Consider the following 27186-nt stretch of genomic DNA (forward strand, 5'->3'; position numbering starts at 1 on the left):
TGAGTTTTCTCCGAGATCTTCGGTTTCCTCCCACACCCCAAAGATGTACAGGTTTGTAGGTTAATTGGCTTAGTGTATGTGTAAATTGTCCTAAGTGTGTGCAGTGAAGGCACTAAGTGTGTGTGTTAGCTTGCGGGGATCGCTGGTCGGTGCGAACTCGGTGGGTCGAAGAGCCTGTTTCCACGCTGTATCTCTAAACTAAAAACTAAACTAGCCATCACCCAAGGTCAGGATCGAATCGTGGTCTCTGGAGCTGTAAGGCAGCGGCTATCCCAGCTGCGTCTCTCTGCCACCTCAACTTCTTTTTTTAATCTTTACGAATTATTATTTTGCAACAAATCCTTAATAGTTGTGAAACTTTTTGTTTCTTTTCATAGAAATCAGATGCAAAGTTTGCAAAGTCTTGCGTTAGATTTACCTTCTATATAAAATTCTGGGAGGCACAGATGAGGTCGACAGTCAGAACCTTTCTCCCAGGATGGAAAAATCAAACACTACAGGGCAAATGTGTGGGGGAAAGTTTAAAGGAGATGTGTGGGGCAACTTTTTACACAGAGGGTTGTCAGTGCCTGGAACACACTGCCAGGGTTGGTAGTTGAGGCAAATACTATAGTGGCATTTAAGAGGGTTTTGGAGAGCTGTATTTGATATGGAGGGAATGGAAGGATATGGCTCTTGTGCAGGTAGATGTGATGGTCTTGGCATTATGTTCAACATGAACATGATTGGCCAAAGGGCCTGTTATTGTGCTGTTCTGTTTTACTGTCTGTTCTATGTTTTTATCATTTAATTCACAAACAGGTGTGTCCAGTACGGTTCCATATATATATATATAACTTTGGAATTGTCTCTCCAGAGCCATTTTAGTTTCATTTGAGATACAATGCGGAAACAGGCCCTTCGGCCCACCAAGTCCGCGTCGACCAGCGAGCCTAGCACACTAACATTATCCTACACACTATAGGGACAATTTACAATTTTCCCTTAACCAATTAACCGACAAACCTGTACATCTTTGGAGTGTGGGAGGAATCTGGAGATCACAGAGAAATCCCACGCAGGTCAGGGGGGAATGTACAACTTCCGTACAGACAGCACCCATAGTCAGTATTGAACCCGGGTCTCAGGCGCTGTAACTGTAACTCTGACGCGGCAACGGTTCCACTGAGCCACCGTGTTACCAATCTTGAGCCTGAAGACACCAAATTCCTCTTGTAATCGTCAAGCACAAGTGGTAGATCCATTAAGACTCCTTTGTGATTGCAAGGATCTTCTCCACTTTGTGCCGACAAGCCTCTACTATAAACTGGCAGGGGCCAGTTTGGGGAAGCACTGTAGAGCTCGCATTGTGTGATGACACTTGTGCTGTGAGATTAACGCCTGTACTTGTGAAAACAAACTGACTGCTTACAGCAGGAGAAGCAGCACAATGGGAACTGTGGATGCCATGCTCCAATTGGCAAGCATTACTGTCTGAAATAATGGTTCAGAACATTTTGAGGTAATCATGCTCAACGATGCCGACAACAAGGGAAGCTCTTGGCTGACGAAGATTTTATCACAGCTTCAGATGCAGATAGGGGATCATTTTAATTATCACACAAGCTCTGCTGGCAGAGAGGGGTGTTGGCTTAAACTATCTGTTATGTTGTACAGTTGAACATGATGCTATTGACAGTGTGCACTGTTCATTCCATATTAATGTTCAAGTAATGCAATAACTACTGATTGTACCGGTGATTGAATAACCTATTGGATGATACAATGCATTATTGGGTATGAATGGTCGTGAACCACACACAACCAAGATGGCGCTTAACCCAGGTGACTCGTTGTGTGCTATTGTGCTGGCTCCACCTGGCTTTATCTTGCACTAAATGTTATTCCCTTTATCATGTATCTGTACACCACGGACAGCTCGATTGTAATCACGTATTGTCTTTCCGCTGACTGGTTAGCAGGCAACAAAAGTTTCCCACTGTCCCTCTGTACACGTGACATTAAACTAAACTGAAACATAGAAGTGGATTTGCAAACACTCCACTCTTTTAAATCTTTAATCCTACGGCAACATTTATTCCCTTTATCCTGTATCTATACACCGTGGGCAGCTTGAGTGTAATCACGTATTGTCTTTCCGCTGACTGGTTACCATTCAACAAAAGCTTTCCACTGTCCCTCTGTACACGTGACAGTAAACTAAACTGAGTGTAGTATTGAGTGTAGTACTAAACTATGTGTAGTATTGAATGTCCACCTTTGTTTAACTTCTGGATGGACACTGGCACAGTGAGCACAACATAGACCTCACACATCTCAGTACATGGGCACCACCGTAGGGCAGAGTGTCTCTCGCAGACAAACCGCTTTTGCAAGATGCATGCACACATATTAGGGCAGGAAAGAGGATTGCGCTTTGTGGACTATAGATGATGCACATTCATTCTGCTGGGCTACCTATCTTGCCTCATTGTGTGGAGACCATGCATGATCGTCTGATATGTACAGAGAGTGTGTACTTACCATGGCAGGCACGGCAGATGTATCTACCACCCCGAGGTACACACGGTGAACATTTACCAAGCAGGAGGGGTACATCGAGCCACAGAGTCACACAGCACGGAAACTGGGCCTTCGAGCCAACCTGCCCATGCCGACTAAGATACCCCATCTACACTGGTCCCATATCCATCTAAGCCTTTCTCATCCATGTAGCTGACAAAGTGTCTTTTACTTGTTGTTATAGTACCTGCCTTAATTACTTTCTGTACCAGCTTATTCCACATCTTCCCCCCCCCCCCCACCCCCCCCCAATACACCTCATGATCTTATCCACATTTACACCATCACCTCACATCCTCCTGTGCTCCAACATACTGGCACATTGTGGGGCTATTTGACCTGGTCATGCTTGATCAGATCAGCCCAACAGATACACTCAGCTTCCTCTCCAGTTTCACAGCTGCTCTCACCTAATCTAACTAAACTTATTAGTTTAGAGATAGAGCACAGAAACAGGCCCTTCTGCCCACCGAGTCCGCACCGACCAGCGATCCCCGCACACTAACACTATCCCACACTCACTAGGGACAATTTACAATTTACAGAAGCCAATTAGCCTACGTCTTTGGAGAGTGGGAAGAAACAGAAGATCTGGGAGAAGACCCATGCAGTTCACAGGGAGAACGTACAAACTCCCATGGTTAAAGATGGAAAAGGAAGACTGTCTTTAGCTCCCACAATATTGAATACAATAATCTATAGTGAGAACCCTATAATATATAGTGGTATTCGAATTTGGAAGCAATTAAAAAAGCAATTTGGATAATTTATCATTTTCTCTCCCCATTGCAAAGAATCCCTCATTTAAACCCTCTGTGTTGGATAAAGGGTTTGCACAATAGAAAAATCATGGAATTAAAAATATGGGACATCATTATAGAAATGGTATTTTGCTCTCGTTTCAGGAGTTACAACAGAATTACGGATTACATGCAAATAATTTTTTTAGATATTTACAACTTAAAGATGATGTTAAAACACATACACGAGAACACAGAACCAGAGAAGCAGAGATTCTAGATGAATGTTTGAATAAACAACCCAACACAGTCAAATTAATATCTTACATTTATAATATATTATTAGCGAGTGAGAACCCGCCGACGGAATTATACAGACTAGCATGGGAAAAGGAATTAGCTCAACCTATAACGAAAGATATTTGGGACAAAAGCCTACAACATATACACCAATGTTCATTAAATACCAGACATTCTTTAATATAATTTAAAGTACTACATAGACTGCATTATTCTAAAACAAAATTAAATAGAATTTTTCCTAATATCTCTCCTATCTTTGATAAATGTCAATGCCAAACGGCTAACTTAACCCCTACCTTTGTAAACTCTATTAAAATTAAAAATTACTGGATGGATATTTTTTAAATAATCTCTGTAGTCATCAATATCCAAATGGATCCTGACATTAAATTAATAATATTGGGCGTATCAGAACATTACCTAAAACTCACAATAAACTAAAGAAATGTCCTTGATTACACTATAATAATTGGGAAACAATTGATATTAAAATTTTGGAAAAACCCAACAACCCCCACAATCAAGATGTGGATTATGGAGATGTCGGAGACCTTACATTGGAACAAATTAGATACGTCTTAATTGACAAACCAGAATTATTCATTAGAATATGGTCTCCATTTATAGATTACTTGTAGGGGTAGATCGGACCGGCACGGAGGCCGGACTGAAGCCTGAACCCAGAACTAGATGATTAGTTATGTTCTCTGACCTACGGACCTATCTCCCAAGTTATATTATTGATAGTTTATCCTATTTTTCTAATTTCTTTCTTTCTTTCTTTTTTTCTATCTATAAATTTAAAAAAAAAATTAATTAAAAAAAAACGTACAAACTCCCATACAGATAGCACATGTGGTCAGGATCGAACCTGGGTCTCTGGAGCCAGATCTCTGTAAGGCAGCATCTCTACCGCTGCACCACTGTGCTGCCCTAACCTACTGTTGTAACACAATATATTGCAACTCAAAAGGTTGCCATTCTGCCCGTCAGCCCTGTGTTAACTCCCTACAGAGTGACCATCCATTCACCCTCTTATTTCCTGTAACCTAGTCTCTGGGGCATGCCCATCAGCTCCTGCCAGACTTCCTGCAGCCCACTATCCTAAGGGTAATTCCTCTCGGCCCATTAACCCACCAACACAACTCCATGTGTGGAGCACATGGGAAACCATGCGGTCCTGGGGTAAGCATGCAAACTCCACACCAACATCTTGCAAAGTCAGATTCAACCTTGTTTGCTGCAGGAAGAAGGGGCAGCACAAATTACCGCACCTCTGGGGCACCCAATGCAAACGGTTCTCCAAAAGGCAGGGCCATTACAAGTAGGGCCAGATCTCAGGAGTAAAACATGAACTCAGTGCTACCAACATCTTCCTTCCTAATTTTTAGACATTTCTGATATTAAGAGACATGGTTGAATTGAGTTTGAGTTTAGTTGATCATCACGCGTACCAAGTTACAGTGAAAAGCTTTTGTTGCGTGCTAACCAATGAGCGGAAAGACAATACATGATGACAATCGACCCATCCACAGTGTACAGATACAGGATAAAGGAAATAACATGAATAAGGTTTAATGCAACATAAAGCCCAGTTAATCAAAGATTGTCCGAGGATCTCTAATGAGGTAGATTGTAGCTCAGGACCACTCTCTCGTTGTTGGTAGGATGGTTCAGTTGCCTGATATCAGCTGGGTAGCAACTGTCCCTGAATCTGGAGGTGTGCGTTTTCACAATTCTATACCTTTTGCGGGATGGGAGAGGGGAGAAGAGGGAGTGGACAGAGTGCGACTAATCCTTGATTCGGGTTAAGGTTGGGGAATTGTGATAGTTGTGAAGGAGCCTGGTCTCTCGCATCAGTATAACTTGAAGCGGGCATTGGGCTTACAGTTGGAGGACAGAAGGCTCAACATCGCTATTCCAGCAGGTCTCCAGTTTCTGACGTCAAAGGCTGAATCCCAGAGGCAGTGGGTCGTGCATCTTAGGGAACTGTGGCCCACACGAGCTCAGTCTAGCCCAATGTAGCAGCAAACTCGCTACTGATTAATTGGAATGTCACTTTAATCAGATGTTGCTCCATGAATATTTGATGCTTGATACTTCAAAGGAGGTAAGGAAAAAGCTTCTCATCAAAGGCACTTTTCAGATTGCCTAATGATGATGTGGCCCGGGTGCTTTGAAGTCCTGAAGCACAGGTCTCTGATGCTCTCTATATTGCTCCCCCCACAGGTCTCCATCGCCGTTGGACTGGCTGTCTTTGGCTGCTTCCTCCTGCTCATCCTCTTCATCATGTTCAACAAATATGGACGCAGATCCAAGTATGGAATGAAGGGTGAGTGATGACAATGGGGAGGCTTCAGTGTCCAGTTATGGGTTGTTGCAACGTTGCTGTGCAGGGCAATGTGCTGGGGGTTTGGAACTTGATGAAGACACCATTGTCCATTGTTGCGATTTAAGGGATTATTTCCTTGCTTGGAATCTGCAGCCTCATGCTGAAACATGATCAACTGAAGTGTTTCAGATCAACAGGTAGTACTGATGAAACAATGGAGATTGCTATTGCCGCTTTACTTGGTTCAATGTGTCAATGTATCAAAACTAAAGGAGAATGGCATCTCATCTTCAGAGAACATGATCATTCCTTCATGATTGGGGTGTAGTTTGCTACCTTGAAATTCTTCACCATAAGAGTGGTGATCGGTATCATCTCTTTCTATCAGGCGGTATGTATGTGGAACAGACCACTTGTGCTTTTTATCCATCCTGCACATCTTTCGTCAAGGGTGGTGAGAAGGGGGATGGCAGCAGCAATCTCAATATTGCTGAGTTGAACTCTTCAACATAACTTCTATTGCAAAGCTGGGTGGCAGTGTTGACTGTGAAGAGGATGTTAGGAGGTTGCAGGGTGACCTGGACAGGTTGAGTGAGTGGGCAGATGTGTGGCAGATGCAGTATAATATAGATAAATGTGAAGTTATCCACTTTGGCGGCAAAAACAAGGGGGCAGATTATTATCTCAATGGGGTTAGGTTCGATAAGGGGGAGGTGCAGCGAGACCTGGGCTTCCTTGTACACCAGTCACTGAAAGTTGACTTACAGGTACAGCAGGCAGTGAAGAAAACTAATGGAATGATGGCCTTCATAACAAGAGGATTTCAGTATAGGAGTAAAGAGGTTCTTCTGCAGTTGTATAGGGCCCTGGTGAGACCACGTCTGGAGTTTTGTGTACAATTTTGGTCTCCTAATTTGAGGAAGGACATCCTTGTGATTGAGGCAGTGCAGCGTAGGTTCACGAGATTGATCCCTGGGATGGCGAGACTGTCATATGAGGAAAGATTGAAAAGGCTAGGCTTGTATTCACTGGAGTTTAGAAGGATGAGGGGAAATCTTTTCGAAACATATAAAATTATAAAAGGACGGGACAAGCTTGATGCAGGAAAAATGTTCCCAATGTTGGGCGAGTCCAGAATCAGGGACCAGTCTTAGAATAAAGGGAAGGCCATTTAAGACTGAGGTGAGAAAAAACTTTTCACCCAGATAGTTGTGAATTTGTGGAATTCCCTGCCACAGAGGGAATCACTGGATAGATTTAAGAGAGAGTTTGATAGAGCTCTAGGGTCTAGTGGAATCAAGGGATAGGGGGAGAAGGCAGGCACGGGTTATTGATTGGGGACGATCAGCCATGATCACAATGAATGGCGGTACTGGCTCGAAGGGCCGAATGGGCTCCTCCAGCACGTATTTTCTATGTTTCTATGTTTCTAAACTGGACCAATGGTGAGGAGCTGGTTTGATCAGTAACTTTGCACGTTAACTTCCACAATGCAAGAACATGATTATTTTTAGCCACGCTTCCATTCAGGTTTGTACTGTGCCGGAAGTCAGGTTCAATTAATTTTCTTCCCTGTTTGAACTGTTTAAATAATTTTTTTTAAATCATTCCACTTGTAATGGCAGAGTGAGCATCGGTGTAGTTGAAAGGTCAGTCATGGACATCATGCAGCAATGAATGCTCACACTATCCATCCTCAGTCACCAGTGTGTGGATCAGTTTGAAGAAGGGTCTCGACTCGAAACATCACCTACAGAGTCACCGATGCTGTAAGGTAGCAACTCTACTGCTGTGTAACTGTGCCGACATGTCCTTGTACTAGTGTGAAGAATGTCCCCACTCACTGTCCTCCTGATCTCTCAGCCTGCTCACCTCTCCTCCACCACCATCCTTCCCCAAGATTCCCTTCACACCCCATCTCTGTACCACACGACTTTCTAACAGTGAGCTGCCAGCTTGTGCGGAGAGTAAAACTCTCTCATCTCCTCACACACTGTAGTTGTGTTGCCTGAAGCACCAACATGGAAGATCAATTGATAATTGTGATCACCTCGTTATCTATAATCACATTTGATACGTTGGAAGATAGCAAACTCCAGAGCTAACAGGCCAGAGCGCCTCTTAATTAGGCCGAGTTTTGCTTTTTAAATGAAAGTTGCAATAACAAGCTTTCATTTCGGTCAGAATCAGAAGGTTGCTTCACAAAAAACCATCACCCACCACTACAATTTACTGTCCATTCTCCTGTAGATCATTACATTTGCTTTGGACAAGATTGGAATTAATGACAGCTCTTGGAGTTGTGGCATTCAAACGTTTTGATGAAAGGGTATAAAATAAATGATTTTTTTAATGTGGGAGGAAATCAGAGCACCTGGAGAAAACCCATATGGTCACATGGAGAAACTTCACAAAGAACTCCACAGTGGCACTGCATCAGAGTTGCTGCCTTACAGCGCTAGAGACCCGGGTCTGATCCTCACTACGGATGCAGGCTGTACGGAGTTTTTTTCCGGGTGCTCCGGCTTCCTCCAGCACTCCAAAGATGTACCAGGTTTGTAGGTTAATTGGCCTCTGTAAATTCCCCCTAGTGTGTAGGGAATGGATGTGTTAGTGCGATAACATAGAACGTGTGTGAACAGGTGATCAATGGACAGCGTGAACTCAGTGGGCCAACAGAGTGTTCCTCCGTAGATATAATACTATATTCTGCACACTTTTTCCTCATTTGCACCACCTGATGTACGCACATTTGGTCTGATTTACCAAAACACAATTTGTCACTGTTTGCCAAGATAACAATAAACCTATAACCAATTAATCTATGTGTTGGAAGGAACTGCAGATGTTAGTTTAAACAGAAGACAGACAAAATGCTGGAGTAATTCAGCGGGTCAGGCGACATGATTGTGAGGGCAGAGATTCATTAATGAAACCTACTTCAGTGTTGAGGGTGAGCTGATGTCTGCCATAATCTCGACCTCCTTGCATCTGGAGTCTCTGACCCGAGGTGACACACAGCTATTATGCTAGATTTAAATTCTTATGCTGCTCCAAATGTTGCTTTTGACATTTAAACAGTGCTCACACTTGACTGTGTAAAATATAAGGGTGGCTCAAGTGGTTGATGCAAGGGGTCATGCTAATTGACAACGTTTGGAGACTGGTATTTAGATTTAATTGCCACCATTGAGTCTAAGTCCGTTTTGCGCTCCCTGTAATGGCTCCTTTGCCTCCTCCGTGATCTTTTGGCATCAATGCGACAGCATGAAGAATTGACGGCTCTGTCACAGTGACACAGGTCAGCCCGCCCTCCGCATGCCGAGGATAATTCTGCTTCTGTTTAATGACTGAAAAGCGATAGGAATGATGATTCTATTTATATGCGATCCTAAACCTGGAATTGTGTGTGGCAGACAAAGTCTGAGAGGACAAACTCATCACACAGTTAAAGAGCATTGAGCTTCCATCCCATAAAGCATTTAATGTGATGGGTCGGAAGGACCTGCGGATGCTGGTTTAAACTGAAGACAGACACAAAAAGCTGGAGTAGCTCACTAGGTCAGGCAGCATATCTGGAGGAAAGGAATAGGTAAAGTTTTGGGTCGCGACCCTTCTTCAGACTGAGAGTCAGGGGAAAGGGAAATGAGAGATATAGATGGTGATATAGAGATATACTAGACCAAGTGTAGACCCGTTGGGTCTGTTCCCCCAACGTGTGGTTGTGGGGGGGGGAGGGGGAGGCGGCGTGCAGCATCACACACTAACTATCCCCCCCCCCCACACTCACGCTAATTACCCCCCTTGATATTATATTAATATTATTAATTTGCTCCTTTTACCCCATAACCACCCTATCTACTGATGCATAGCCCCCAACTAGCAGTCACATATAGATGGGGGGGTAGAGAGTGAGGGCAGAGAGAGAAGGGGCAGAGACAGAGAGAGAGACAGAGACACAGAGAGAGGGAGGCGGGAGGGATAAGGGCGGGAGAGGAGGAGAAGGGGGAGGGTGGCTGAGGGGGAAAGGTGAGGGAGGAGGGGAGGAGAGAGAGAGGGGGTGAGAGGGGGGAGAGAGAGGGGGTGCTGAGAGGGGGGGTGAGGGGGGGGAGGAGAGGGGGAGGAGAGTAGAGAGGGGGAGAGGAGAGAGAAGAGGGGGGGAGAGAGAGAGAGGAATGGGGAGGTGTGATAAAAAAGGATACAGAGCTCGTCAAAGATAGGGAGAGAGAGGTGGGGAGAGAGAGAAAGAGAGAGTGCCTTTTTACTTCAACCCAAACCCAAACAACCATTTGCAGGCAGTGCTTTTTTATCTCTAACCTTATTTTCATTTTCAAACCAAATTAAGGGTACTCACTGTGCTGTAGACATTTGTTCAGTGTCATTCAGAGCTCAGTGACAGAGACTAATTGAGAGAGCTCCATCTTGCAGAGATTAATTGAGGCACACCACTTCCTGGTTTTATAGTCCCTCCACCCTGCCACCAGCGGGGGCAGCAGAGAGATTGGGGAATTTTGTAAAACCATTAATATCTCTGTCATTTTTAATCGACGGGAAAAATCCTCAGCACACGTGCAGCGGAGGGAAGTTCTGAGCAAGGTGGCCAAAAATGACGGCCGTAGGTGGCGGCGTTCTCTCGGAAATCGCAGCACAGAAGGCCAAAATCGGTCAAGAACAGAGATTTAGTAATATACTAGACCAAGTGCAGACCAATTGGTGTGATTCCCCCAACCCAATATTCCACCATGCACCCGTCTCCTCCAATGGAACTGAAGCCATTCTCAAAAGTAAGATTCCAGCACTGCCCTGCCTCTTTAAAAAAAATCCCTGCCTGCTGCAGCAGTGAAAAGTTCAGTGTTCCTGTCTTGCAACATTGTTTCGAAGTCTGTTGGAAGCTGAGGAAGGAGCAGCCGTCAACGAATCGAAAGGCAGGAAGGGATCCGTACTGCAGGCGGACTGATTTGAATTTTTTATATATATAGATAGATAGATGGGACAAATGAATGAAAGCTGTGCAAAAGTAGCGATGGTCAAGGAAAGGCTTATCCCACGACTGTCCATGTTGCCTGTGGGCTGGGTGACAACACGATATACAGGTGGGGAAACTCAACTGGAGTAACTCAGCAGGTCAGGCAGCATCTCTAGAGAAAAGGAATGGGTGGCATTTTGGACCAAGACACTGCTTCCGGTGAATCCATCCATATGATGATAAGATGGATGAAAATGGTCAAATGGGATCGGAGTTGATTCTTGGGAATAGACACCTTGGGAATCAAACAATGGAAGGAAACATGGAGGAAATGGTACTCAGTTTTGCAGAACTAGTCTTGAGGTTATTAAGGTTCATGTTTGGACATTCTTGGTGTGGTTGGGTGGCGGGGGGGGGGGGGGGGGGGGGGTTTCTCTGGATGCTTTCAAGAGAGAGCTAGATAGGGCTCTTAAAAATACTGGAGTCAGGGGATATTGGGGGAAGGCAGGAACAGGGTACTGATTGGGGATGATCAGGCATGATCATATTGAATGGCGCTGCTGGCTCGAAAGGGCCAAATGGCCTACTCCTGCACCTATTGTCTATTGTCTATTTTCACTGTACCTCGGTACCACGAGACAATAGATCAAACTAAACTAAATACCTTGGTGGGATTTGGGCCCCTGCAAAGTGGAGACTGCCCACCTTACACTTGCACAGTTTTGAACTGCAGTCTCTCTTCTTGTGTTCCAAGCCATAATGTAGACTGAATGAATTCAACATGTCTAAAATTCTGTTCCTTTTAAATCTGATTGGTTTCTTCGTGGGCAGAACCTTAGATGGGGCATCTTGCTCAGCATTGATTAGTTGGATCGAAGGGCCTGCTTCCCTGCTGATTTGCACCATGTGTCTAGGGCTCCACAACCTAACTAGCATGGCAGTGAATCTCCCATCACATTTAGTTTCTCGATGTGATCCCATTGTACAAGATAGACCTGATTGTTCCTGTGCGGGACATTGAAAAAGGAATGAACTGTTTACTTCTTGAACCGCCTAGCCTACATTGAGAATGTAAACGCTGATGTGGGTTGTTGGCCGTGGAATCAGATGAGTCCGGCTTCTAGTTGTGAACGAGGGAAGTTGGCTTGTCTTCTCCTGACGTACGTGCTGTTGTAGATTGTCACCGGTGCTGACTTTGGTGAATTCCATTAGCGACTACCTCCGTCAATTGTCTTAAGTTGTCTTCAGTTGTCGCCAACAGGGTCGAACCTTGTCGTAGTTTGTCACGGGTGGACGTAGGCTGTCATAGGTATGGTCGTAGGTGGACGTCGTAATGGGTCGCCGGTTGTCGGTAACTTGACGTCGACTAGGTGGTCGGTTGTTGTAGACATTGTCGTCGGGGGTCCACTCGCCGGTTTTTCCGCAACCTGCTACGACAATGACCGTCGCTGGCAATCGCCGAAAAAATCGCCTAAGTGGGACAGGCCCATTACTGTTGCAAAGTTAGGCACAAAGTGCTGCGGTAACTCAGTGAGTCAGGCAGTATCTCTGGAGAGTAAGTACGGGTACATTTCAGTCTGAAGAAGGGTCCCCATCGGAAACGTATCATCTTTTCCTCCAGAGATGCTGCCTGACCCATTGGGTTACTCCAGCACTTTGTGTCTATCTTTGGTATGAAACCAACAAACTGCAGTTCTTTGTTTCTTCGGTTCCTTTTGCTAATTCAGTCTCTTGATGTATGCTGATGGTGGCACTAATGGGCAGTGGTGCTATAGGTGCTTGTGCTCACTACAGATAGTGTGAAACTGCATAGACACAGGGTCTTTGGCCCAACTTGTTCACACTAACCAAGGTGCCCCATTAGGATGTCCCATTTGCCTAAGTTTCTCCAACATCTCACTAAATCTTCCCTATCCATGTACATGTCCAAATGTCTTTTAAATGTTGTTAAAGTACCTGGTTCAGCTACCTCCTGCGGCAGCTCCTTCCATATACCCGCCTCTGTGTGAAAATGTTGCCCCTTAGGTTCCTATAATATATTTCACCTCTCTACTTAAAGATATGTCCTCAAGTTCTTAATACTTACTGCCACCTCATCTATTCCTCTCAAGATTGTATCCACTTATATGCGATCACCCCTCAGCCTCCTATGTTCCAAGAAATAAAGTCCTAGCATTCCCAATCACTCCCCTGGAGCTCAGGTCCTCGTGTCTTGGCAACATCCTTGTAAATCTCCTCCACGCTCTTTCCAGATTGGCAAAGGATGTCAATGACTGGGGTCTTATTGAATTAAGCACGGACTTGTAGGGCCGAGATGGCCTGTTTCCGTGCTGTAATTGTTATATGGTTATATGGTTAAGATGTTGGTGTGGATGGTATATTTCGGTATTAAAATGTGCATGCAAGTGATGCTGTATTCGACCCATTTCCTACAGCATTCAGATCAAACCCGCCAATGCTGGATGTCAGGCCTGTTCAGCTTGTCCTGTCTGCAGCCTTCATCAAATACACTCTGAGTGTGAATAAGTCTGTCACTATATGTCCACATCATACATAAATAATGGGCTGCATGGAGCAGAAAACATGTCTCTCAAAGCCTGTTTGACTTTGGCTGTCAGAGATCTAAAGGGACTGTGTTTTAAAGCATTGTTCTGTGTGACAATCTTTGATAGTTTAACAAGATGTTGAACAATGTAAGACATGGTTATTGCAATAAACTAGCAGCACATGTTCACAACAGTCAGCAGGAAGCCAGGAATGAATAGTGAAATTTGCCAGTTCATTTCAGTGCACATCTGACTACAAAACATGAACACTCCGTGTGGAAGGCATTCTAATCACTGAACACAAAATATGGTTTGTGAGCATTGGAAGCTGTCCTCCGTTGTAGGAACAGGAGCTGTATGTGGCTGCTGGGGGCACCATGTGTGTTGAATTATTTTTCGTACAGTGGTGCAGCGGTAGAGTTACTGCCTTACAGCGCCAGAGACTAAGGTCCGATCCTCACTTTGGGTGCTGTCCGTACGGAGTTTGTACGTTCTCCTTGTGGCCTGCGTGGGTTTTCTCCGAGATCTTCGGTTTTTTCCCACACTCCAAAGGCAAACAGGTTAGTAGGTTAAATGGCTTGGTAAAATTGTTAATTGTCCCTACTGCGTGTAGGATAGTGTTAGTGTGCGGGGATCTGTTAGCACGGGTGGGACAAAGGACATGTATCTCTAAACTGAACTAAACAGATTTCTCTGCTGCTTGAAGTTTCCGAAACTAACGGTTCGATGCTGGACTGCTCATCGTTCCCCCACACTGACACAGGCCACCTCTGTCTGTACTGTTTTATAAAAGGATTCCACTGTTAAAACGGGGCGGCTCAGTGGCGTAGCGGGTGGGGCTGCTGCCTCACAGCACCAGAGAACAGGATTCAATCCTGACCTCGAGTGTTGACTATGTGGAGCAAAGATCCTATAGCGGAGCAAGATAGACAAACTCCTAAATGCAATGGGCTGACGTGTAGTACGCAACGGAGCAGAACGTGACCTTTTTTTCATCCATTTCCGTAATTCGACCCGACTCGCAGTGTAGTCAACATTGCGGGGGAACAGTTTGTGTTAATAAATTATAATTCTGAAAATGAGAAGATATTTCCCAAATAACTTTTATTTTTACGGGAATGTTTCCGTAACCGGCTTCCATCAGTTACAGAAATGGGGCCGAAAATTATGCATGAATCTGCCCATGACCGTACTACGTCTTTTTTGTCGAGTGATCTATCTTGCTCGCTATAGGATCTTTGGTGTGGAGTTTGTACATTCTCCCTGTGACCTATTCACTCTGGTTTCCATCCACATTCCAAAGGCGTCTGGGTCTGTAGGTTAATTAGCCTCCACTTATGTAACAAGTAGATGGGAACGTGGGGTGACATAGAATTAGTGTGAATGGGTGATCGCTGGACTTGGTGGGCCGAAGGGCCTGTTTCCATGCTGCATCTCTAAACTAAACTTCAATGCAGTTTCTTGTTTAAGAGAATTAAACAAATCCATGATCAGAATCAAAATTCCCTGTCAATCCTGTACAGCTTCCTTTGTTTGTGGGGTATTCCAGGAGACATGTTTTACAATGTGCTGAAGATAGACACAACAAGCTGGAGTAACTCGGCGGGGCAGGGAGCATCTCTGGAAAAAAGGAATAGGTGACATTTCAGGTCGAGAATCTTCCCAGCTGAGTTACTGCAGCATTTTCACTATCTGCAGTTTAAACCAGCACCTGCAGTTCCTTCCTACATACTGTATTTCATCTTTTACAAAGTGCTGTTGGATAATGTTCCCGCAAAGCTGTGTCACCAATGTGATGTGTATGGAGGTTGCTGCCAGTGGTGAAGATTGTTCAATTGTTACATCACGTCTATGTGTTTATCTGCCAGAAAGGCCCTCTATTCTTGTCCTGTTTCTGCATCTGTCCAGCCTCCCTCAATAACAGCAGCAGACTTTCAATCTCATCACACTGGGTGACATGGTAACACAGCGGTAGAGTTGCTGCCTTACAGTGCCAGAGAGCCCGGTTCGATCCTGACTACGGGTGCTATCTATTTGAAGTTTGTACGTTCTCCCCGTGACCTGCGTGGGTTTTCCCGAGATCTTCGGTTTCATCCCACGCTCCAAAGACGTACAGGTTTGTACGTTAATTGGCTTTGGTTAAATTATAAATTGTCCCTCGTGTGTGTGTGTGTGGGATAGTGTTCTAGCTTGTTGGTGCTGCATTGATCTATCTGGGACATGGGCCTGTTTCCGTGTTGTATCTCTAAACAAAACACGTTTGGGGAAAGACAACTGGGTTTTGCTTGCCAACCATTATCCATCAGGTTGTGCATTCAGAAGGCATCTGTTTAAAAACTTGCCTCTCACTGAGAAGTGCATCTTGCAATGGCACTTGTTCTTGCCCATCTGGTTTCACTGGTGTTAATGGGGGCCCAGGCGTAATCAGCTCATCCATTTGGAAATGTCAATGCAAACGAGCTGCTGGGAATGCTTTGGGCCGTAGCTGCCATCATCGACTGCAGTCCCGTCTCACCTCCCCCGTCACACGCACTTCCTTCGGTATATTCTGGTGCACCTCTGATAAGCCGAAGGTCTCATCTCTCATTTTCATTCCAGTAAACAGGGCTAATTAAAGAAAAAAAGATTAACTGGGTCTCACAGCCTGCGCTGCGCTGTGCTGCGCTGGGGGTTGGGGGTTGCATTTAGATTGCTCTTTAGAAAATTTATGAGGGCAATCTACAAACTAGTTAATTAAAGTGAAATTAGTTGTGTAGTGCTCTGTATTGACTGCTGCACCCAAGCAAAAGGTTTGTCACACTATATAACATTCTCTCTGGGAAACCACATTAACTCTTCATAGGTTACACTGCACTTCAGATTCCCTGCAATGGACGTGATGGGCTATACGTCTCTATGACTAACTACAAGGCCCTCTCCATCCCTCCCCCACCCTAGTTGTCTCGGTAGTTTCACTGTTTGTATCACTTCATCATCACCTCTTCCATAGCCAACAATGGACCATTGTGGGCTCCACCTGTCCTGATTTATTGGAGCCGACTCTGATTTCCTCTGTACCTTTTCATACCTCTAGTTTGCTGCTCTCTAATATCTTTCATTCATTTGTCTACATTTCTCGACATCACCGTCCATATCTCTCGTTTCCCTCTCCCCTGACTCGCAGACTGAAGAAGGTCTCGACCCGAAACGTCACCTATTCCTTCTCTCCAGAGACGCTGCTTGTCCCGCTGAGTTACTCCAGCATTTTCTGTCTATCTTCAGAGTAAATCGGCATCTCCTGCATGTGCTGAAAGAACACAAATCCCTCTGCTCCTTCCGAATTCTTTCGCCAATTCATACAAATCTATGTCCAGTACTTACAAAGCTCTCTGCTAAAGGAAATGGATCAATTCTGTGTACAGGTTTCACATAACGTTGCTGCTTCTCATTTAAATATCTCTTCAGTCTTCTTTGACTCAAAGAAAACAACCTTACCCAGCCTTGCACATTCCTGCTCGTTACAAGAATTTACAAACTATGACAACATCCTCTTAAATCTTCTCTCAAAGTCAAATTGAGTTTATTGCCATACGATACCATACCATACGATGTATGATACGATATGATGCAATACGAAATGATACGATCCATTGCGATACAATATGATACGATACAATGTCATATGCTGCGATATTCTAGACAATAGACAATAGACAATGGGTGCAGGAGTAGGCCATTCGGCCCTTCGAGACAGCAGCGCCATTCAATATGATCATGGCTGATCATCCCCAATCACTACCCCGTTCCTGCCTTTTCCCCATATCCCCTGACTACGCTATTTTTAAGAGCCCTATCTAGCTCTCTCTTGAAAACATCCAGAGAATCTGCCTCCACCGCCCTGTGAGGCAGAGAATTCCACAGACTCACCACTCTCTGTGAGAAAATGTGTTACCTCATCTCCGTTCTACGCTATGATACCATACCATACCCTACGATAGAACTTTAGTTATCCCAGGAGGGAAATTGATCTGCCAACAGTCAAAACACAAGATACATGAAACATGGTATTAAAGTGACAAGTGGAAAGGATTGGGGATGTGCAAAGATTGGGGATGTGCAGGTACAATGAAAATCTTGCTTGTAGCAGCATCACAGACACAAGGACTCACACAACACACCAAAACACAAATTATTGATAAATTACACATAAATTCTTCAGGCGGTGGAGAGAAAAAAGCTGCAAAAAAACAAGACGTCAGTGAAAAACACAATTTAGTTTTGTTTTAGTTTAGTTAGAAAACCCACGAGGTCATGGGGAGAACATACAAACTCCATGCAGACGGCACCTGGGTCTCTATTGCTGTAAGCCACTGTAAGGCAGCAACTCTACCACTGCACTACAGTAAACAAGTCCGTGGTAGTCTAAAAGTGATCTGCCGCGCTTCATTGTTTAAGAAGGAACTGCAGATGCTGGAGTATCGAAGGTACACAAAAAAGCTGGAGAAACTCAGCGGGTGCAGCAGCATCTATGGAGCGAAGGAAATAGGCAACGTTTCGGCCCGAAACGTTGCCTATTTCCTTCGCTCCATAGATGCTGCTGCACCTGCTGAGTTTCTCCAGCTTTTTTGTGTACCTGCCGCGCTTCATTGCTGAGGTAGGGTTAGGGCTGTGCAGGTCAGCTCAAGAACCTGTTAATTAATCATATGAGTCATACAACACAGTAACAGGCCCTTCGGCCCAACTTATCCATGCCAACCAAGATGCCCCATCTCAGCCAGCCCCATTTGATTTCAGATGGTAACTGAGGTGGACCATCTACCAGGTACTTATCGCAGGCTCCCGCTCTCCCCGCTGTTATTTGACTAGATGTTACAGAGTGATTTAGGCCATTTGGAAAAATGGGCTGAAAGATGGCAGATGGAGTTTAATGCTGATAAATGTGAGGTGCTACACCTTGGCAGGACAAATCAAAATAGGACGTACATGGTAAATGGTAGGGAATTGAAGAATACAGTGAACAGAGGGATCTGGGTATAACCGTGCATAGTTCCTTGAAGGTGGAATCTCATATAGATAGGGTGGTAAAGAAAGCTTTTGGTATGCTAGCCTTTATAAATCAGAGCATTGAGTATAGAAGCTGGGATGTAATGTTAAAATTGTACAAGGCATTGGTGAGACCAAATCTGGAGTATGGTGTACAATTTTGGTCGCCCAATTATAGGAGGGATGTCAACAAAATAGAGAGAGTACAGAGGAGATTTACTAGAATGTTGCCTGCGTTTCAACAACTAAGTTACAGAGATAGGTTGAATAAGTTAGGTCTTTATTCTCTGGAGCGCAGAAGGTTAAGGGGGGACCTGATAGAGGTATTTAAAATGATGAGAGGGATAGACAGAGTTGATGTGGACAAGCTTTTCCCTTTGAGAATAGGGAAGATTCAAACAAGAGGACATGACTTCAGAATTAAGGGACAGAAGTTTAGGGGTAATATGAGGGGGAACTTCTTTACGCAGAGAGTGGTAGCGGTGTGGAATGAGCTCCCAGTGGAAGTGGTGGAGGCAGGTTCATTGGTATCATTTAAAAATAAATTGGATAGGCATATGGATGAGAAGGGAATGGAGGGTTATGGTATGAGTGCAGGCAGGTGGGACTAAGGGGAAAAAAATTTGTTCGGCACGGACTTGTAGGGCCGAGATGGCCTGTTTCCGTGCTGTAATTGTTATATGGTTATATGGTTATATGGTTATGTGGTAAGACTGTATCTCTTTGAATTGATCCAATAGTCACACAGCATGGACACAGGGAAAGTTTATTTCTCCTCAGAGTAGAGATGTTTATTATGAGAGGACAAAAGTTGAGAGGTAGAAAGCTTAAAGATGCATGGGATCATTTTTTTAATGTAGAGAGTTATGGGTGCCTGGAATGCGCTGCCAGGGGAGGTGAAGGATACTGTTGGCAGTGAGGGCAGTACGGTAGTTCGGTGGTAGAGTTACTGTCTTACAGCGCCAGAGACCCGGGTTCGATCCTGGCTTTGGGTGTTTTCTGTACAGAGTTTGTACGTTCTCCCTGTGACTACGTGGGTTTTCTCTGGGTACTCCAATTTCCTTCCACATTACAAAGACGTACAGGTTTGTAAGTTCATTGGTTTGGTAAATGGTCCCTGTTATGGAGGATGGTGTCAGTGTACACGATGATCGTTTGTGAGCACGGACTCTGTGGACTGAAGGGCCTGGTTCCACACTGTTTCTCTAAAGTCCATAGTATAAAGTAAAGTAATATTGAAGAGGCTTTCAGAATGGAGGAAAATGAACCAGGCGCAGGCAGACGTGCAGTTTGTCTTGACATCATACTCAGCACAGACATCGTGGGCTGAAGGGCCTGTTCCTGTGTTGTACTATAATACTATGTGTAGCAAGGAACTCCAAATGCAGGTTTAAACTGAAGATAGACACAAAAAGCTGGAGTAACTCTGCAGGGCAGGCAGCATCTCTGGAGAGAAGGAATGGGTGATGTTTCCATTCAAGACCCTTCTTCAGACTGGCTAGGGATAGGGGAAACAAGAGATATAGACAATGATGTGGAGAGATAAAGAAGAATGAATGTAAGGTAAAGGCCATTGTTAGCTGTTTGTTGGGTGAAACTGAGATGCTGGTGTGACTTGGGTGGGGGAGGGATGGAGAGAGAGGGAATGCTGGGGTTACTTGACGTGAGATAAATCAATATTCATACCACTGGGCTGTAAGCTGCCCCAGCGAAATATGAGATGACGTTCCTACAATTTGTGTTGCTACTCTATATTCTATATCCACATTTTCCTTCCTATTGGTTTGATGTGGAAGAGTAAGTTCCAATGAAAAGAAGGTAGACAAAAATGGTGGAGAAACTCAGCGGGTGAGGCAGCATTTCTGGAGCAAAGGAATAGGTGACGTTTTGGGTCGAGACCCTTCTTCAGATGGATGTGGGGGTGTGGGGAGGTGGGAAGAAGAAAGGAAGAGGCGGAGACAGTAGACTGTGGGAGTGGTGGGAAGCGGAGGGGAAGGAGGGAGAAACCAAGGACTACCTAAAATTGGCGAAGCCAATGTTCATACCACTGGGGTGTAAACTGCCCAAGCGAAATATGAGGTGCTGCTCCTCCAATTCTCTGGCCATGGATGAGGCCCAGGAGAGAAAGGTCGGATTCAGAATGGGATGGGGAGTTGAAGTGCTGAGCCACCGGGAGATCAGGTTGGTTATTGCGAACTGAGCGGAGGTGTTGGGTGAAGCGATCGCCAAGCCTGCACTTGGTCTCACCAATGTAGATCAGCTGATACCTAGAGCAGCGAATGCAATACATGAGGTTGGAGGAGGGGCAGGTGAACCTCTGCCACACCTGGAAAGACTGTTTGGGTCCTTGGATGGAGTCAAGGGGGGAGGTAAAGTGACAAGTGTGGCATTTCCTGCGGTTGCAAGGGAAAGTACCTGGGGAGGGGATGGTTTGGGTGGGAAGGGACGAAGTGACCAGGGAGTTACGGAGGGAGCGGTCTCTGTGGAAAGCCGAAAGAGGAGGAGATGGGAAGATGTGGCCAGTGGTGGGATCCTGTTGGAGGTGGCGAAAATGTCGGAGGATTATCTGTTGCATGTGACGGCTGGTAGGGTGGAAGGTGAGGACAAGGGGGACTCTGCCCTTGTTATGAGTGGGGGGATGGGGAGTGAGAGTGGAACTACGGGATTTGGAGGAGACCCTGGGGAGAGCCTCCTCTAAGAAAAGAACATCTGCTCTGATGTAGATAGTTATATCGATAGTTATATTTTGATATCACCATGGTAGTGCTGCATTACAGCATCAGAAACCTGGGCTCGATCCTGACTACAATTGCTGTCTGTATGGAGTTTGTATGTTCTCCCTGTGAGGGTTTTCTCCAGGATCTCTGGTTTCCTCCCACACTCGAAAGACACACTGGTTTGTAGGTTAATAGGTTTTTTATAATTGTAAATTGTCCCCAGTGTGTGCAGGGTAGTGTTAGTGTGCGGGGGGGGCTTGCTGGTCGACGGTGACTTGTTGGGCCGAAGGGCCTGGTTCTATGCTGTATCTCTAAACTAAACTAAACTAAAGATGGTTAATGACATGTTGTGTTTGTCGGGCTGAGGGCTTCAATTTCACCGGCTGGCCAACAACATCCACATTGGTGCAGTTGGTAAAGCTAATGCCTTACAGAGCCAGAAGCCCGGGTTTGATCCTGACTTTACTGTTGTCTGTGTGGAGTTTGCATGTTCTCCCCGTGACCATGTGTGTTTCCTCCGGGTGCTCTGGTTTCCTCCCACATCGCAAAGATGTGCAGGTTTTTAGGTTAATTACCCTTTGTGAATCACGCTTAGTGTGTAAGGTGTGCATTCGGATAACATAGAACTCATGTGAAGTGGTGATGGGTGGTTGGTGTGGACATGGTGAGCCACAGGGTCTGTTTCCATGCTGTATCTTTCAATCAATCAATCCAACATGAAACTCTCTCACATCACACCCTATAGAGTTTACAGTCATACAGCATGGAAACAGGCCCTTCGGCCGAACTTACCCATAACGACCAATATGTCCCATCTACATTAGTTCCACTTGCCTGGGTTTGGCCTCTACACTAGTCCCTCTAAACCTGTCCTATCCATGTATCTGTCTAATTGCTTCTTAAACATTGCGATAGTCCCACCCTCAACTGCCTCCTCTGGTAGCACGTCCCATGCACCCATTGCCCTTTGAGTGAGAAAGTGACCCCTCTGATTCCTATTAAAGCCTCTGCAGTATTGGAGTAGTAGGTTGCTCCAACTGTGTAACTTTGTTTATTCAGGGGTGATACTGAGAGACTGATCAGGGTGTCCGGGGTTATGGGGAGAAAGCAGGAGAATGGGGTTAGGAAGGAGAGTTATATCGGCCGTGATTGTGGGCCGTGATATTGAATGGTGGAAGTATATACAGCCGATTCCTCCTTCTTCTGTGCAGGAAGGAACTGCAGATGCTGGTTTAAACCGAAGATAGGCACAAAATTGCTGCTGAAGAATTGTGCACAATGTTTACCATGCATCTTCGGGTCAAGACCCTTCTCCTCAGTCTGATGAAGGGTCTCGACCCAAAACGTCACCCATTCCTTCTATCCAGAGATGCTGCCTGTCCCGCAGAGTTGCTCCAGCATTTTGTGTCTATCCTCCTTCTTCTATTATGTTCTGTGAATTGCTGCTGAAGAATTGTGCACAATGTTTACCTTGCATGTTAAATTAATATATGTAATTGAAGCTCACAATGTGCTTAATTTGATCGCTGAGAATTCTTATAGCTTTATGCAGTTCCCACTGAGACAGTGAGACTGCACTGGCTCCGGATCCATTAAACGCAATCTTTCCTTGTGGTTTTTATTGGTATTTAATTATTGAAGAAGATGATATTCTTGCATTTGTAACTACACTTTAAAACTAAATATATGTCTGCAAAACACAGTAATATCAGCTTGCTCCCATGAAATATGCATCTGTTGACATTGTGCTGTTATTAATTATTGCCTCTGTTGTGGATGGGAACTTATCATTTGCCATCCGTAAGCCCAATATCCCCACCCAAAAAAACGTGTACACATATTAAATACAGTTGTGAATCTGAAGCAGTGAAAATATTCACCCTGTCATGCAGCCATTGTGGAGATAGATTAGTTTAGTTTGTTTTATTTTGGAGGAACAGGCCCTTCGGCCCACCGAGTCCGCGCCAGTCAGCGATCCCTGCACATTAATGCTATCCAACACACACTAGGGACAATTTACACTTGCACCAAGCCAATTAACCTACAAACTTGTACATCTTTGGAGCGTAGAAAGACATCGGTTTAGGGAATGGGAATAAGAAGAATAATCAATTATGGGGTCATTCAGGAGAAAGTGAACGTTAAAGGAGTTGATAATACAAATGGAAAGATGACAATGAGACAAGTAATTGTTCTGCACGTTGTATTAATGGAGGAGAACAGAATCATAATCTGAAATCACTAGAGGGGAATGGTTAGAAATCTGTCTATGTGATGATCAGGAATTGTTTGACTCCCTGATGAGTGTATAAGGCTGTAATGTGCCCATCAGTAGTTAGCTTAGGAGAAACGTCCTTTTACAATTCAAATCCTGTGACTTGAGGCAAAGTTGATCCCAAAATCCAAGGACTTCAGAAGAGCAAAGTACAATGTGCGATTTACAGCTTTGAGGTGATGTGAAAATACTGAGAAACTTTGGAGTCTGAAGAAGAGTATAGAAGTTGGGAGGTCATGTTGCAGTTGTATGAGACATTTGTGCCACTGAATTTAGAGTATTGTGTTCAGTTCTGGGTACCATGTTACTGGATGTTGTCAAATTGGAAAGGGTACAGAGAAGATTTACCAGGATGTTGCAAGGATTTGAAGGTCTGAGCAATAGAGAGAGGTTGAGTAGGCTGGGACACTATTCCTTGGGATGATCTTGCCCAGAATAGGGGAATTTAGAACCAGAGGACATAGGTTTAAGGTGAAGGGGGAAATATTTAATAGGAATCTGAGAGTTAACTTTATCACACAAAGGGTGGTGGGTGCATGGAATGAGCTGCCAGAGGAGGTAGTTGAGGCAGGGACTATTGCAATCTTTAACAGTTAGACAGGTACATGGATAGGATAGGTTTAGAAGGATTTGGGCCAAACAAAGGCAGGTGGGACTAGTGTAGATAGGATATGTTGGTCGGTGTGGGCAAGTTTGGCTGAAGGGCCTGTTTCCATGCTGTATGACTCTATAAGAGTACAGATCTGAAACATTGCCTATCCATTCCATTCATGATCCTGTCTGACTCGCTGAGTTACTCCAATACTTGGAAGATTCCAACATCTATATTTCCTTGTAGCTCTACTGAGAATCTTTGGTTGGAGCCTCAACAAACATCATTTAAAATTGTCCAGCTCCCATATCAATACTCCAAGCGGATTGATGTTTGTCAGTTGTAATGTAGTGAGGTGATCCATCTGCAAGCCCGTACATGCAGCAACGTTGTCACTGGCTCCAGTCACACATCTTGTGGAACCTGACCTGTGAATATAACAAAACATCGTTCAGATACACTTCACCCCTGTGGATGCTCACCAACCAATACTGACCAAACGGTGGTTGGTGTTTATCAGTTATACAATATTTGTCAATCACCAAAACGACAACATGAGACTCTGTGTAAAAACCAAGTAAAGATCTGCTGGTCATTTGATGAATGTGGACATGAAATCTGAACTATTCAGGTTTTGTTTGAATGTTGAGCAAAATACAAAATGCTGGAGTAACCCAACAGGTCAAACAGCACCAATGGAGGGAATGGATGGGCAACATTTCTGAGGAAGAGTCCCGACCCAAAATGTCTCCTATTCATATTCTCCAAATTGCTGCCTGACCTGCTGAGTTGCAAATCACTTTGTGTTTTGCTCAAGGTTCCACATTTGCAGTTCCTGGTGTCTCCTCTTTATTTGAACCTTTCTCCGATGAGTTGAGAATGACAAACGCATGCATTCATGCAAGCACAAATGTGCATGTTTGCAAATCCCAGGAGCTGCTTGTTCAAAATAGATGTGTTAAAAGGAAGAAAGGAGGTATACGTTCTGCCACAGTGGGGAATGTGAGGTTGTCGAAAAAACAAGATTGACGTTCTGCCTGCACTGGCCACGGTTCCATGAGGACATCGCGGAGTCTGGTGCGAGTGTGGACGGCTTTCTGACTGTTCGGGCGGACAGGGACTGCGGAGAGCGTGGTGGCGGTCGGTACAACTCTGGTCACATCACGGTGACGGAGCGTGTGTGTGGCCCGGACATTGAACTGATGTCTGTGGGTCTCCGCTTATGCTGTGTGCCCTGGGGATTCTCACACGCAGCTTGAGGCCTCAACTAGGTCACAGCTTATTTTTCAACATGTTGAAAAATGCCCGCAATTAAAAAAGGTCGCCGTGGAAAGGGGTAGGTTTAGTCGAAGTATGTTGTAGTAGGGTGGCATGTTATTCATAGGTAATTGAGGGTAGTCGAAGATAGTCGTAGATAGTCTTCAACATAGTCGAAGGTAGATCGAAGGAGATCAAAGGAGATTGTCTTCACTCTCCACTATTCGGTGTCCAATTTTCCCGAAGCTAGTCGTAGCTAGTCGTAGCTAGTCGAAGCTGGTCTTCAACATAGTCGAAGGAGGTCAAAGGAGGTCTTCAACATGACATTTTTTCAAACTCTCCTAAACTCTTCTAAACTCGCCAATTAGGTCGCCACAGAGGGACAGCCCCTTTAGTCTATGTTTGATTTTTACGTGGTTATGTATCTTGTTGCTTTTTTGTATGACTGTTGGCAAATCTAATTCCTTGTATGTTTACATACTTGGTTAATAAATTAATTACAAAATTAATTACATTGTTACAAAACTGTTCATAGCCTCCTGCCATCAGGAATATTGGGCCAATAGGTAAGGAAACATCCAAGATAATGTATCTACAAGAAAGTAGAAGCAAGAAACTGTAGATGCTGATTTATGTTACAAGACACAGTGCTGGAGAAACTCAGTGGGTCAGACAGCATCCCTGGGGAACATGGAGTGTTGACGTTTTGGGTTGGGACCCTTCTACAGACCCCTGAAGAAGAGTCTTAACCCGAAAATACATTTATTTGTTATGTTGCACAATTACTTTATGTATTGCTTGCTTGAATATAAATAATGTTGTCAATGGCTGAGTTTTATCGTCCTTCAGTCTGACCCAGAGGGTAAAGGGCCTGTCCCACTTATGCAACATTTTACGCGACTTGCCAGCGGCCATCATAGTCGCAGCAGGTTGCCGAAAATTTCAACATGTTGAAAATCCAGCGGCGACCATTAAAACGTACGACTCTTTGGGCGACTACTCATGACCATACAGGTGTCACGTGTCGACCATGTCATGAGTAGTCGCCCAAAGAGTCGTACCTTTTTCTGGTCACCGCTGGATTTTCAACGTTGAACATTTTCGGCCACCCTGCTGCGACTATGGCGGGTGCGGGCGAGTCACCGAAAAAATGTCGTAAGTGGAGCAGGCCCTTAATTGATTCACATCCCCACTCCGAGTTTATAGGCTGCAAATCCCCGAGACCAACATGAAATTGGTGAGTTCTATTTTGAGTGAAGCTGGAAATGCAGATTCTTCTCTCCCAGGTCCACATCAAAATCCATGACACACTTTCAAATGAGAACAGTTATCCCCCGTGTCCTGGCCAAAATGTATTCCTCACTCAATACCACAAAAAGATTAGATTCTCTTGTGATTAAAAATCACTTTGTTCGTGGAAGCTTGCTTCACCCATTGTGACGGACTGCAAATGAAACTCCAGGTTTAGTCAGCACTCGGAGCCTATGTTCTCTATCCAATTATACATTACAAGCGACAACCTAGATAGACCTGCCATATCAGTGTGCACTGCATTCAGTGTGTTATCATAACTTGTGTTTTTTTGGTTGCTTTTTGTGGGCTTTTATAATGCAGTTGCATTAATGTAACTGATCGAGAGTCAAGATGCCCTCTAACATTTTGTCTTGTGCATTGAGGACATAATGCAACGTGAGGGCAGTAACAATGGAGTTACTGAAGGACAAGTGTGAAGTTAAAACATATATACGGGGACTGAGCATATAATGATGGATCTCCGTGGATTGACAGTTCCGTCATTGGATTGTGTGGGTGGATCTTCTTCGTCCTTTTGTGTATGGCGTGCATAGCATAAACCTGTAGACCAATTTGCTCTA

The 27186-nt window shown here is 44.7% G+C and overlaps 1 protein-coding gene across 1 annotated transcript in view; it reads left to right on the forward strand.

The window, feature by feature from the left end:
• LOC129712812 (NT-3 growth factor receptor-like) overlaps positions 1–27186 on the forward strand; it is a 1009855-nt gene that overhangs the window by 615278 nt on the left and 367391 nt on the right. The window contains exon 11 of the mRNA XM_055661549.1: positions 5835–5937. Coding sequence (XP_055517524.1) covers positions 5835–5937 — 103 coding nt within the window. The remainder of the gene's footprint in view (positions 1–5834; positions 5938–27186) is intronic.

This window comes from Leucoraja erinacea, chromosome 33 (assembly GCF_028641065.1).
Source record: "Leucoraja erinacea ecotype New England chromosome 33, Leri_hhj_1, whole genome shotgun sequence".
Classification (NCBI taxonomy): Eukaryota; Metazoa; Chordata; class Chondrichthyes; order Rajiformes; family Rajidae; genus Leucoraja; species Leucoraja erinaceus.